The 14,422-nt window shown below is 41.7% G+C and overlaps 1 protein-coding gene across 1 annotated transcript in view; it reads right to left on the reverse strand.

Moving 5' to 3' along the window:
- The window catches only part of OCA2 (OCA2 melanosomal transmembrane protein), a 205,010-nt gene that overhangs the window by 144,878 nt on the left and 45,710 nt on the right, over window positions 1–14,422 (reverse strand). The window contains exons 6-9 of the mRNA XM_015410957.1: window positions 12,246–12,403; window positions 7,534–7,616; window positions 6,788–6,790; window positions 5,322–5,475 (exon numbers count right to left, since the gene is read on the reverse strand). Of these exons, the coding sequence (XP_015266443.1) occupies window positions 5,322–5,475; window positions 6,788–6,790; window positions 7,534–7,616; window positions 12,246–12,403 (398 nt within the window). The remainder of the gene's footprint in view (window positions 1–5,321; window positions 5,476–6,787; window positions 6,791–7,533; window positions 7,617–12,245; window positions 12,404–14,422) is intronic.

A 14,422-nucleotide genomic window follows, 5' to 3' on the forward strand; every position in this document is an offset into this window, starting at 1 on the left:
TAAAAATAAAGCACTAAATGCAAGACTAAGTGGCTATCAATATAGCCTTAAGTGTCAAAATCATAAGTAGAGAATAATTTTTAATCCAGATAAAGAACACTGCCAAATGAGATTTTTAGAACAATTTTCATCAGTAGAGTGTGGTATTATATTTTGTTCAGTCCTTCTGTTACAGGCAGTGAAGCTTTGCATTAAAAAGCATCTTACGTTGTCTCTGTGGATACAGAAGCAACTGGCTGACCCCAAACATCTGAGGAAGTCCTCTTGAGTAAGTAGCCATAGAAACAAAGCCTGAGGAATCCAGTTCTGCTCTGACAAGTGCTTTCTGTATTGCTACTGTTTTCTACATAGCATCAATTCAAGAGTGTTCATCCAATACTTGACAAATTTCACCCAATAGGGTCTAACCTCTTTGTTGCTGCTGCTGCTATCTCTCTTAAGGAATTACTGTTGTACTTTTCAGAGATTTTAGTGTCAATGTCTATTGTTTTGTTCACCTGATCATGTTTGCTGAAATCCATTTGAAATGCCATTGCCATTAATAAATTAATATCACGTTGGGGAGGGGTTAGATCACACTGTTACCAGATCACATTCTTCAACTGTGAACTCTCAGATAATGATAGATGCAACACACCACAAGCAGATCTAGAATATTTGTTACAGTTTAAGAAGAGCCATGCTGGATCAGACCAATTATCCATCTAGTCCAGCATCCTGTTTCTCATAGTTGCCACCATGACATCAATGTATATGTGAAGTTAGGGTTTCCCCCAAAATGTGTTATCAATCTACACTGACTTAAATTGAACTTTATTGCCATGTTGCCCTTGCATCCAGTTTGGATAGACCCTCTTGGAGATCGTCACAATCCACTTTGGTTTTCAGCACCTGGAATAATCTGGCATCACCTGCAAACTTGATCACTTCACTGCTCACATCTGATTGCAGGTAGTATAGGAACAAGTTAAATAGCACTGGTATTGACGGAGATCCTATTCTGGCTCTGTCACCAGATTGCAACATTCTAGCACAGAATAACCCATTGATTTGGTTCTCTCCACCTGCATAGGTTTTTCCTTTTCCATCATCTTATATCACACTATATCCTACAATGTTAGCCCCTCTATAAACAGGATAGAGAATGGTTCTCTAGAGCTGATTTAGTGGACAAACATGTAAGAATATAGGAAGAGCCTGTAGGATCAGACCAAGTGTACATCTAGTACAGCTTCCTACTTCTCACAGTGACTGGAAATCCTAGAAGCAGCTGTACAATGCTAGAAATCTAAAGTGCCCCCAGCAAAAGAATGTTGAATGCGTTATGTTATGTATGGAACAAAAGGTATGAATGTATTGAGCTTGAGTCTAAGCAAGGTATTGTAAACCGACCGATCAGAACAAGGGAAGTTCTGGAGGGAAACAAAGTGATTGATCTTTATGTACAGTTTCTGATTGGATCTTATCTGACATGTGGGCATGGCTTGCCAAGCTCGGACTGTTTAAAAAGGAGACGGTTGCTCCATTGTTTGTCTTCTTCTTGATCTATTCTTCACATCGTTAATAAAGCTGTTATCACTGTTCACCTGCTGCCTCGAGTCTCGTACTTAACACGTTAATTCTATTTGTGTAAAAAGATAATACACAACAGGTATGGAACTCCCAGTTAAACAAACACCTGGCAAGACACAGTCCTTAGCTAGTGAGCGGCAACTGGTAAAAAATTGTGCAGACCTGCTGGATTTGTTGCTGGAATAGAATGCTGCTCTTCTACTTCAGTGAAAACAAAATTAATAACAGTAATTACATGACGGACCAGTAAATTTACTGATCTGCCTTTCAGGACATTTCGTTTTCCGAAGATGACCTGAGCTACTTCTTGGTCAAAATTCAGCTGGTAGCTCTCATAAAGAAGGAGCTCAAAATCAGCCAAAACTAAAACAAAATAAGGGTATCCCAGAGAAATTCGAATTAATACTGCTTCTAAAAAAAATGAAGCATGGCCAATGTGCCAGATAGCAAAGGGCAGCTATCTGATTTTGCTGCTCTCTTCCCTGACTCAAATTTGATTTTTGTATTATTTATTGCATTTCAAATATTTTAACATTTTTGTTCTTAGTTATATTTTGTATGTTACCTACAAATAGGGGAAAGTACACAGAAAATGTCTCACCTTATTCATTGAAACAGTTTTATGTACTTAGTAGTTTTATTGTTCTCTCTTTTAGCACCTCATTTCCTTAGCAGCAGTTCCTTTTACTACCATTTGCTCTTTTTCATGAGAAGAAATCTTATGTTGACTAATAAAAAGGTGCTGAAAGTTTGGATGCCTGGCAAATATATGGGGGGGCTGAATTCCTCTTGTTAATTTTTTGTAAAGACTTTATGACTCTCTTTCCCCTTGGTTGCCTTGGGCATACTGGAAGCTGTATAGTAGCGTTCAATTAACCCAGCTTAATATTCTACTGCCTACTTCCATCTGTAAAAAGGAAATACCAATACTTCACAAGATAGAAATCGAAATAATAATAATGGGGCACATGCACAGCTCCTATCAAAACGTGACACAGCTGAAAATTAATTTTATAAGGCAGGTAAAAACATAAACACAGGGGATTCTGGGAAGTTGGTTTTCTGATTCACATGGTGAGGAAAAGGCATCATCACGCTGACTGTATCTAGAAAGCAACACTCTCTGTGCGAGAAAGCCAGGCAAAAGCATGAGCAAGAGTATCCAAGTCTTAAAAATAACAAGCAGCACCATCCAGTGGCTAAATATGAAATGCGCTCTTGATTTTTCAGCCCCAATTACAGTTTCCACCAAATTATAGATGGGAAAATAACATTAGGGGGGGGAAGGATGGGATGGTTAAAAGAATTAGCGAAATATCCAAAGGCAATCATTTAAAAAAATTAAAACCTAGAGGGGTAAATAGGAGATGCAATAAAACAGCTATACTAACTGGATTGCACTCTGAAGATGAAAGATCGTGGAGGGAGAAACTCCTTATTTTCTTGAGGGGAAAACATCATTCATTTATATGACTGAAAGGGAATTATCTACTTCAGCTGTCTCTCCCACTGCTACTCCTGAAGCTGAATTAATGTGCACCCAACTACCTTGGAGAGATCCGGAACCAGCCCTTGCACTTTTCCATCTCCAACCTAGAAGTACTTGTCATCGCAGGGCCAAGTGCCAAGGATGCCAGTATTGCTGCATTCTTGGAGCCTTCGATCCTGCTCTACCCACTGTTTCTGGGATACTTTTTGGCAAAATCAGACCAGGGGCTCATTAGAACCCGAGGGTATAGACTGTAGACCATCCTTGCAGGTGTGTATAAGTCAGGTGTGCATGTAGGCATGTATAAGCCAGTCCTGAACAGACAATTGCTAGCAGGGCAGCTCACTTTCACACCACTTCTTAAAAGCCCAGCTGAGCCTTGGCACATTCTCCCATTGGGCCTTCCTGTACTGATCTGCCTCAATGACAGAAGGTGGGTTTCCAATGACAAGAGGTCTGTCAGAACACCCAATTGATTATTATGGGCTATGAGCAGAAAATAGGAGGAGGAGATTGGATTTATACCCCACCCTTCACTACCCAAAGGAGTCTTAGAGCGGCTTACAAACTCCTTTCCCTTCCCCTCCCCACAACAGACACCCTGTGAGGTAGGTGGGGCTGAGAGAGCTCTGACAGAAACTGCTCTTTTTCAAGAACAGCTGTGTCAAAACTATGGCTTGCCCAAGGTCATCCAGCAGGTGCTAGTGGAGGAGTGGGGAATCAAACCCGGTTCTCCGAGATTAGAGTCCGTGTACTTAACCACTACACCAAACTGGCTCTCAGGAACAAATGGTTTCCAAACACTGATGCTCTTCTTATGTGTTCATCACAAACATTCAATGTTGTCTTTCCAGTTCTAAAAGGTAAGGACCAAAACAGCTTCCAATGTTTTTTATAAACAGCCAAAGCTACTTTCAGTAACCCATTTAGTTTCTATAGCTTGTGTGCACCAAACTGTATGGACACTCATATACTGTCTAACCAGCAGTTCCTGCTCTAGACTTACAGGATAGCTCGCTCACTCTCTCCACCCTAAGAGTTCACAAAACCATATATCTAGGTCAGCTATCAAGTTCAATCTGGCTGAGCCAATTCACTTAAGTATAATTTAGCAGAGTTCCTCATGCTTTGTTTCCCCACTTGCTGGTTTGGCCTTGCTCATCTTGCTTCCTTTGGACATGCCCTGGGTCTAGATATCTCCTTGCTATAGTAGTACCCTAGTGTGCCAACAGATGCATCATTTGCATCATAAAATATGCATTATGCCATCACTACAGAGATTATATGTTGGTGTAACCCCAGGAACTAATTGGTTTAGCCCAGTAGGTGTGGAGTCTATGAATGGAAGCTAGCAGCTCAGCAAAAAGTATGTCTGCTGGGGAGCTAAATGTAATTCTGGGCTCTTATGACCATGTATAAGGTAACTTAAATGTTATATAGATGAAATATTAATTGGAAGAGCAGGTAAATTTACTGAGAGTGTTTTTAATGGGATCATGTTATTACTGTAGAGCTGTAGTTTTCAGGCTTAGTTTCTGTGCTATTTATTTTGTTCCTTTAAGCAAGAGGACTGTGCCAGGAGACTCCGGTACTTGGTGGACCGGAAAAGTTGTATCAAGCAATCACCAGTGGCTTAACTAAATTCAAAGACATTATATACTGCAAGTTTCTATTCTCTGTTGCACCTTTTTTGTTTAGTTATACACATTTTGTTGGAGAGTTTTGATTTGAAATTTATTAACTTGCAGTATCTTACAAGTTCTGTTCCTATTTTAACCCAATAGAACTCACACAGGCAGAGGTTATATTAGCACCATGATACTAGAACCAGAGAGTTGCAAAATAAAAACCCAGTCTGGTGACTTTCTACACCAACAAATAAAGACTTAGGATGAAGTGTACCGACAACTACCCATACAACACTGATGGTTCTAAAATTAATGCTTACTTTTGTTTAGCCCAGCTCAATACTCAATCAATTTTGGTTTTCCTAGCAATTTTTAAGTCAAATGTACATTTGTTTGTTGAAAATTTGTTGTGGAATTGAGACCTTCTCAGTTGGTTTTCAATTCCATTAAATTTTGGGATTTAAAAATAGAATGAAAAGCAATCATATGCTGAGAACACAGTAAATTTACTTAGCAGCAAGAAGCTTGACATTTTATTTTCTGCTTAGTATTTTTGAAATATATTAACTGTCAGAAACAATTCTCTTCTTACTTCCATTGAATAAAGAAGAAATGATGAATATCAGGCTTACCTCAAATATGATCAGCGCATAAACACCTGCTAAAATGACTGATGCAATTGTCACTTGCGTCTCCACATTTGCATGAAGATATCGATATGTCATGGAAAGAGGAACAATTTGTGATTCCTGAAGAAAAGCCTGAACACTTATGTAGTTTTCTTCACTGTTGAAAGAGAGTTGAAAAATTCTGCTTGGTAGGCTCAAATGGCAATAGCTAGATTGTTCTAATGTTAGAAAGCAATATTATTTGTAAAAATTTTAGGAGCAACAAGTGGGGACCCACAAGGAACTTGTGGAGAGGTGGGAAACCCATTCCCCCCTCCCTTTGTTTCCTTCCCTTTCCCTCCTTTCTTTTTCTCCCCCAACTTCCTCTGTCAATCTTCCCTTACTGCTCTCTTTCTCCCTCATCCCTTCTCTGTTAATCTGACCCCCACCCCTGTCAATCTTCCTCCCTCTCACCTTCTCCCCCACTGCTCTTCACTTTCAGCACCCCCTGCTGCCTCCCCACCACTGGCTATGCCAGAGCTTGGGATGTTGCCCAGTTTGGCTGTGCAAGGTCTACTACCCTCTCTGGCCCTGCCTTGACCTCCCCGGGCCTCTGAGAGCCACTGCACTGGCCACAGTTCCCCTGGGAGCCACCACACTGGCCACAGGTCCCCTGGAAACTGCCACCATAACCTTGTAATTGTGAGCCATGGTGGTAACAGCAGGGTCCCCAGGAGGTGCACCAGCACTGTTGGCCTGGTCATCAGGAGGTACAACTGCAGCAAAGATGGAGGAAGGTAACCGGAGGCCAGCAGTGTGTTTTTTTGGGGGGTATTTAAACCCCCTATGTTCTTTTAAAGCTTTCAGGTTTTTCTGCAAAACTGCGGGGCGGGGGAATCCTCCAAGTTTGCAGAACAATTTGTTTTCTGTCAATGTGGGCCCAATCCATGGATTCAGGTATCCAGATGGGCCCACACTGGAATATTAGAATATAAGATTAAAAATATAAAACTATTATTACCATTTTTAAAAGTTAGGCAATGCCATTTAGAATTTTCTAAAACATTAAGAATTAGAATTAGGTATTTTTACAAAGTATTTTACCAAGGAACACAGACGTCTTGCAAATACTTGATACAAGTATAGGCCTGCAGTACTCACGTGGGGAAGGGATTCCCTCCCACCCTCCCACCACCTTCCTTGCAGGCTCACACCCTACACAACTCCTGGGTCTGCATCTCCACTACCAGTGGGCCCTGCATGACTCCCAGGCTGTGCTGCCGCCACCACTGCACTCAGCACAGCTCAAAGTGCTGCAAATATATCTGGTGAATTTTGAATGTTGCTGCTTTGGAAATAAAAAGACACTGTCAGTGTTGATGCTGCCCCATTCATGCATTTGACCCAGGACAACTGTCCTGCCCTTTTAAAAGGGAGAAGATACAGTAAATGTAAAAAAACCCAACAGTTTAACATTTCCACTCGGGCACCTCCTTTTCTTATCTCATATTAAAGTATTGTAATTTAACAACATATCCTTCATATGGCAGAAAAGAATAAGGCAGAATTCTTCACACACAATCTTTCTCCTGACTGTAAGGATAGTGGAACACAGGCTCCACAAAGTCTTTAGCAAGCACACACTCCCCTGCTGTTTAAGCAAACTCCTAGACGGAGACCAATTCCCCACAAGCAACTGCGCTGCCCTCACTCTTCCGTTTTCCCCAGTTGCATTGGTCAATTTCACACTATTCACTGCGCTGCTGCATTTTGACCCGCATCTCCCCCCCAATTTCCCCCACGTCTTCTCAATCTCAAAAAACAAGGATCGAGAAGACGCGGGTAAAATTGGGGGGAGATGCAGGTCAAAATGCAGCCATGCAGCAAATAGTGTGAAATTGACCAATGCAACCTGGGCTAATGGAAGAGCAAGGGTGGCACAGCTGCTTGTGGGGAATCAGTCTTACTGTGCAACCCTGGGCAGAATTCCTCCTTTCTAAATGCAATGATTTCTGTGGGCTTAGACTGGAGTAACTCTGCACAGGATTACACTGTAGAACTCTCTGAACAACTACTTGGATACATTGCCCTGCTATAGTCTCTTGTACGCATTAATAAGAACAGAATATGAACAGAAATCTAGACATTGACTATGCTCATTATTTTAGCATCTAGCATCTACAAAATGTACTAAAACTAATATTTCTACCAGGTTTTTTATAATTTGTGAACTAACCTGTTTAACATCTCAAAGGTCCTCGACACAATAATTTGTTCACTTTTTTTAGAATCTAAAGGCAGGGTCCAGTTGTGTAAGATCTGGGGGGGAAATTACACATCATCAACCATTTAAAAAGATATGAAAACTTTTGCTTGATTACTCTCCTATCCACTTTACCTGTTACTAATCTGATAGATGAGTATCATTAACAGACATAAATAGAGATTTTCTTAAAACCATGGCAAAGGCAGCCAGGAATCATATAAAAGATACATTTTCCTTTCTTGATCATGCTAAATGTTCAGTGTGTCCATGCCTTGGAATACATACTCTGGAGCAGGGGTAGCCAAACTGCAGCTCGGGAGCCACATGAGGCTCTTTCACAGTCTAATTTAATGTTAATAAAAAGCAAATTTGCCTATTTTTCAATTAAAAATGTGTGTGTGATATTTGTTCACGTCTTGCAGCTCTCAAACATCTGACATTTATTCTATGTGGCTGTTACATTAAGCAAGTTTGGCCACACCTGCTCTGGAGCATTCAGTAAAGCCAGGGAATGGAAGAGCCACAATGCCTTCTTAGATAGCTCCCTGCAATCCTTTAAGAGAGAGAAATGGTCAACAAGCGGCCATCGCTTGATTGAAGAGCTGTGGGGTAGGGGAAATGAGCAGAAAACTCTTCATCTACCAAAGACCAGCCATGGTTCACCATCAGCTGGGAAACCCCTTAGAGGAAGACTCCTCAAAGGCTCAGGAGCCTCTCATGGTCCCCACTTAGGGTTGCCAAGTACTTACTGCAATCCGGCGGGGGACACATGCTCCCCGGCCGGAACATTTCTCCTTGTAACGCACCGTGCCATCGCCAGGAAATGACACTGGGCGACGCTCTGGCAATGGGGCTGAAAACTCGATGGTACCATCGAGTTTCTGGCCCCATTGCCAGAGCGTCACCCGGCGTCACCCGGCGTCACTTCCTGGCGACGGCATGGTGCAGCACGTCTGTTGTCCCCGCAGGAATGATCCTGCAAAGACGTCTTCGTCCCCCACCGAATCACGGTAAGTACTTGGGAAGCCTGTCCCCACTACATCCAAGGCTCCCTACATCCCAGAGCCTCCAGGGAAAGACCACAGCCCACTTCCAGTTCAAGGCCAGTGAAACAGGCAGAGCAGCAATCTCTTGAATGGATCTATCCACCTCCAGCACCCCCACAGCTTTCCCCAGACTCAAAAACCAAGAAAGTGAAGTAGGAGAAGGAGCCATACACCTGGCATCTCAAAGCAAAGTGAACTCCAGCATCATGCAGGAGGAGAGCACCGCTCTCTAGATCTTTGCAGGATCCAAGACCAACTCTGGCCATTAAAAGATGTGGAATTATCAGTACCCTATATAAGCCTTGAGCTCTAGCCTTAAATGGTTCAATGCTGTTCATGCTAGTTCTTGAGAGCTCCCTGCAGAAAGGATCCTGTCTAGCTAACTCTCTGTTCCTGCTACCCAGCTGCAGCTCTTAAAGCTGGGGTCCACTCCAGGCAGGCCTGATCTTGGCTACCCACCAGAAATCCAAAAGCTGCCTTCTCCGGTTGACCATTTAAGAAAACAAGACACTACTCCTCTGCACTTCAATCAAAAAGTTTGAAGCAGAGGCAGCAGCTTCAGGAACCAAATTCTTTGACAACTGCTCTTTGTGTATAAAATTAAGATAAAATGCAGACAGCAAATAAATGTTAATAACCATGCTAAAAGATGAGATCTACTCAGCAAGGAAATATTCGCTGCACTGCTTTGTGTTGTTCATAATAGAACCATATTCTGACCCTAAATTAGGCTTACCATTTGCCCACTTATGGGAGGAGACTTCCAGGTAATTCTGCCCATTGCCCACCAACAGCTGGTTGGTGATTAGAATCATGGGTGGGGCAGCAACCATCATCCCTGCATGATGATACAACTTCCAACATGAGCCAGAAGTGATGGCATTGTGCCAGGTATACACTCTAGCTCTCATTCCAAGACTCTATGAAAACAGGATTTGGGGTTGAATGCTAGAGTGTCACCCCAAGCATGGTGTCATTGCTTCTAGGTCACACTGGAAGTTGCATCATTGCACATGAACAATGATCACACCTTCCCTCGGTATGTTTCTGCCTCCCCCATCTCCTACCAGTTTCCAGGCAATGACTGGCAACACTGTCTTAGGCAATATTCCAGAATATGTTGAGGAAGTTGGCTAAACCGCCAGATTCTATACTTTTTTAGAAAGGAGCACTCTAAGAACTTCCCAAAACCCCAGCCCTCGAGTTCCGAAAACACTACCTACTGTATAGCCTCTCTAACTCCATTTTGGGTTTTTGCTAGTGCGTGACCTCTAGTTGTTTGGGAGGATGGCTGGCAGGCCACTCTCAAGGGACTATTTCTGCCCATTTTCATTAGTATTTTTCTGAGTTCTCATCTAAGAAAGCGGACTTGTTTTCCTTTGCCACTGGGTACCAGATGCAAGATATGGCTTGGCTTTCCTCAGCATTTAGGGATGTAACTTTGGTGACAATGTTCTTGACTTTTAGCCAGCAATAAGTTTTAGCCAGGTCTGTAACTACAGTTGCTCCTTTGGGGGCTCCGCCCCTTTTCTTAAAGGGACAGCCCCACAAGAATTTATCCTGTAAATGCTTTTTTTAATCATTGTAAAACATTTTTTAAACGTGTGTGCTCCTTTAAGCAGAGCGGGGTGCTGTAGTTGACTAAGTCCCGCACTGAGCAAGAGGGTTGGAGTAGGTGACATATTGGATCTTTTCTAACTCTATGTCAAGAAATTGGCCTCCTTTAAGAGAGTTTTTCTGCCTAAGTGTTTTCTTGACTACAGAAGTCATCACCCCCCACCTGCCGGCTTGTTATCAGAATTGCTGCTTAGGCTGGCAGAAGTGAAATCTGGAAGCAGCTGAGAATTGTCATCTAAAGTTAAAAACCCTTTATTCCACTAGAAAGAGTTCATCAAAAACTTTAAGAGTGATATTTAGATTGCCAAGTTGTGTTTCTAACACAAGCTTGTGCCCTGAATGTGGATTGATCAAAACAGAGGCAAGAGTGAGTCTCGCCTCCATTATATTGTGGCTTAAGTTAAACTATCTTCCCCAAGGATTAACATCCTTAGTTTTTTGGGACCGTTTTCGATCTCCCTGGTTAATGGCAGTCCACCACACACTGAGAATTTTAGGCTTGTCCAGAAGTGAAATCTGGAAGCAGCTGAGAACTGTCATCTAAAGTTAAAAATCCCACCAGAAAGAGTTCAAAAACTTTAAGTGTGATATTTAGATTGCCAAGTTGTGTTTCTAACACAAGCTTGTGCCTTGAATGTGGATTGATCAAAACAGAGGCAAGAGTGAGTCTCGCCTCCATTATATTGTGGCTTAAGTTAAACTATCTTCCCCAAGGATTAACATCCTTAATTTTTTGGGACCGTTTTCGATCTCCCTGGTTAATGGCAGTCCACCACACACTGAGAATTTTAGGCTTGTCTGCTCAGACCCACCTGGTAATGGGACTGGACCAGGTGAAAGCTCTGGTAAAACAACAGGTGTTTGACATTGAGCACCAGAATGATATTAATAGTGCTCCAAATTCTTTGGCACCGGAGAATACTAGATACGTTGTAACACCAGCTGCTTATTTATTATCACTGGAGATACCATCTCATCACAGGGCTTTCTCCCTAGCTCGTTGGAGAGCACTCCCCTCTACAGTGGTCAAGGGAAGATATAGAAAGACCCCTATGCTTGAGAGGGTTTGCCTCCGCGGAGCTGGTATGGTTGAATCTATTGAACATGTCTTGTATCAGTGTGGTTTCTACCAAGAAATTCATGTAAAGTTCATCCTTCCATGCCTTAGAAAGCCACTGGACTGCCCTGCTTCTGAGATTACTAGGAAGCTCCTTACAGGTATGAATCCACAAATTACAGCTTCTTGTGCAAGGTTTTTTGTGGGTGCCAGCAAAATTCACAGTTATCTTAAGGCAGTGGTTCTTAAATTTAATATAATCTTTATTTAAATCTGTGATATCTTTAATCAAATTTAATTCTATTTTTTCCTATATGGATATTCTTTCATTACTTGTGACTGTGTGTATATGATTTATGCTTGTCTTTGACCATATTAATAAATCTGAATCTAAATCTAAAGTGGTTGACAGCTTGCCATTTAGAGATCTATCCTGGTAACAGCTTTCTATTGGCTAAATAGCTTTTCTTTCTGAACTGAGAACTTCAGCCCCACCAGAAAAAAATTTGCCCCATAAGCCACAAAAACCTGACTGGAGGCCTGGTTTTAGCTATATATCTTGTCTCAGATTCTAGCTAGCTTCACTCTGTGTGTGTGTGCTCAAGGCCCAGCGGATGGAAGCTTAGCCTGCTATGTCTCTGAATCTGATAATCTATTAAAATCTCCTTATAAGCAGACCTGGATCTTGCATATTGTTTTCTTGGGACTGCTGCAAACTTTGGCGCTTCTGGGCCAGGGCTCCAAACAGCTGGATCCAGGCATACGGAAAGAACCTCGGGTTCCAGAACTCTGTTTTATCTTATAACATGCAGTTCCACTCTGAGCTGCCTCTAGACACTTGACAGCACACACACGTTGGTTGGGAACAGATTGAAATCCTAATCTTTTCTCCTTTACTTTTTAAAAGGACTTTGGACAACTTTTATAAACATAAAATGGAAAACACATTTTAAAAACCTTACCTGCTGCTGATGTCTCCTTCTAGGCCCAAAGTCTTCTAATTGGCCAATCTGAACTAAAATAAATTCATCTGGTCGCCGGTCAACCACATCTGCTACAAATGGCCCTCCTAGTTCTACCTTTAGAAGAGCAGAATCTTGAGCATTCGTAAAGTTTATTGCTGAAAGTAAGACTGTTAAGGACAACATTTTTTTTGCTGAGATATATATATATAAAAAGCCTACCTGAGGGAGAATACTCAACTTTCCTTTTCCCTCACTGCAACTGTTGAGGAGGAATTTGGCCTTCAAGACAGTGTACCTAATGGCTCAACATCTCTTAACTCCTGAGGAGACCGATAGGGAAAGGATTTGCCGTGCTAATGTTGTCTGAAATGAGCAAAACAGGGGATTGGATCTACACTAAGTTTTCCAACAACAGAAGGGGAGGGACAATTCCTGTTGAATCCCTCTTCTCAATTTGCACCTCATGCCATTCCTGAGGGGCCCCTTACCCCTCAGGAGCAGCATTTTAGGGAGTCAGCAGGAAGGAAGGAGCAGGTAAGTTTCTTTTCAGGGATGGAAGTGCTTCCGTTAGCGGAAAATTTAGTGTGGATCCCACCCATCCTAATTTCCCTCAGCAACAACAAACGCTAAACTTACCTAGGCTAGCAACTGCATGCTCACCTTTACTTCCATGGACACTCCCTGGCTGTGAAGTGAAGCACACATGTGTAACCCTCAGGGAACCATGAGGAAAGGCAGGGTATAAATGTTTTAATAAAATAAACCTATAGCAATAGCTGGTTTAAGGAGTTTGTGGGAAGACATTTAATACAACAGCAACATTTCCTTTCCCTATCCCCTCCGTATATCTGCAGGCAGGAGATCATAAATAATATTAGATTTTACATTATACTTTTTTTGTCCAAAGTGTTTCACATAATCCTTAAACTTGTAAAAGAGTTCAGTTTTAGTGCATAATGGTTGTAGGGAGCTGAAGTGATAGGGAGTTCATGACTGAGGTGAGATTTCCCAGCTCATACTCTTAGTCATACTCACATCATATTTACAAATGATATTTGTCACCTCCATGAAATGCAGGAAAAGCTTCCCCCTTTCACTCCCCAAAAAGTAAATGCCATTTGCTATAGGAACACAATGAACCACAACCAATAATACCTATAGTTGCTATGGAAGTAATGTGGAAAAACCACCAAGTAAATAGAACTGAGTGGAATAAATGCAGGATGTTGGCATGTGCCATGACTGCTTCACAAGAGGAGACAGAGTAAATTAAAAGTACCACCTGGTGCCCACAATATCACTAATAGACCAAACTGCAGACTTTCTACCAACAGTCATGCGCTCTACGGAGAGTTTCCATGAGAGTGCATCATGCTTCTGGCGACAGGCGGAGCTGGCCTGGAAACTCATCATATATGTAGCGGAGAATGGTATGACAGTTCACAAAGGTGGCAAGTAGAAGAAACCAATCAGCACTTTTTATAACAGTGGCAGAATGTAACAGGTAATGCACAGGTCAGCTCTTACTCAGGATTCTGCTCTTGATTTCAAGTGATCTTGTTTTATTGGAGTTTTTCGCTTAATGTCAGAAGGACCTTTCAGAGTATGCATTTTAGGAACGGCACACTGTCTTTCACAGCCCATGCTTTCACACTGCCTGCAGTTTCCTGCCTGACCTTTCCACAATTCTCTTTCATTTTTAATTGTTTCTAATTGAATTGCTACACACACAAAAAGATTACTAATCCTGCAAGACAATATGTATCCATTTAGGAAAATTGTTCGTAAGAATAGTTTTATACTGCAATTTGGGGTGAGCAATAGGATGGCTACTACATTTTCCAGTGCCATTAGATGAGTTACCACTTCATTTCAATCCTATTTCAATTTTGAATGGTTATGTTTCAAAGGGTTTGCTGACCTGTATTAATTAACCTAATGGCCTGCAGCACTTTGACAGCCTGTAGACCATTTTATGAGTATAGCCAATAATTTGTGTCTGCAAAAAGCTTCAGGTGCACATAATTACAGCAGCTTCCTTTATCACAATATGACTAAAATACACCCTATAATTACACAAAATGTCCCATTCAGAAACCATTACAAATGAAACTTAGAATTGTAAGAAGAAAATCTAACTTTACTTTCAAGGTATCATATACCCATATAGAACA

The sequence above is a fragment of the Gekko japonicus genome, unplaced genomic scaffold (genome assembly GCF_001447785.1).
Source record: "Gekko japonicus isolate JY-2015 unplaced genomic scaffold, Gekko_japonicus_V1.1 scaffold244, whole genome shotgun sequence".
NCBI lineage: Eukaryota > Metazoa > Chordata > Lepidosauria > Squamata > Gekkonidae > Gekko > Gekko japonicus.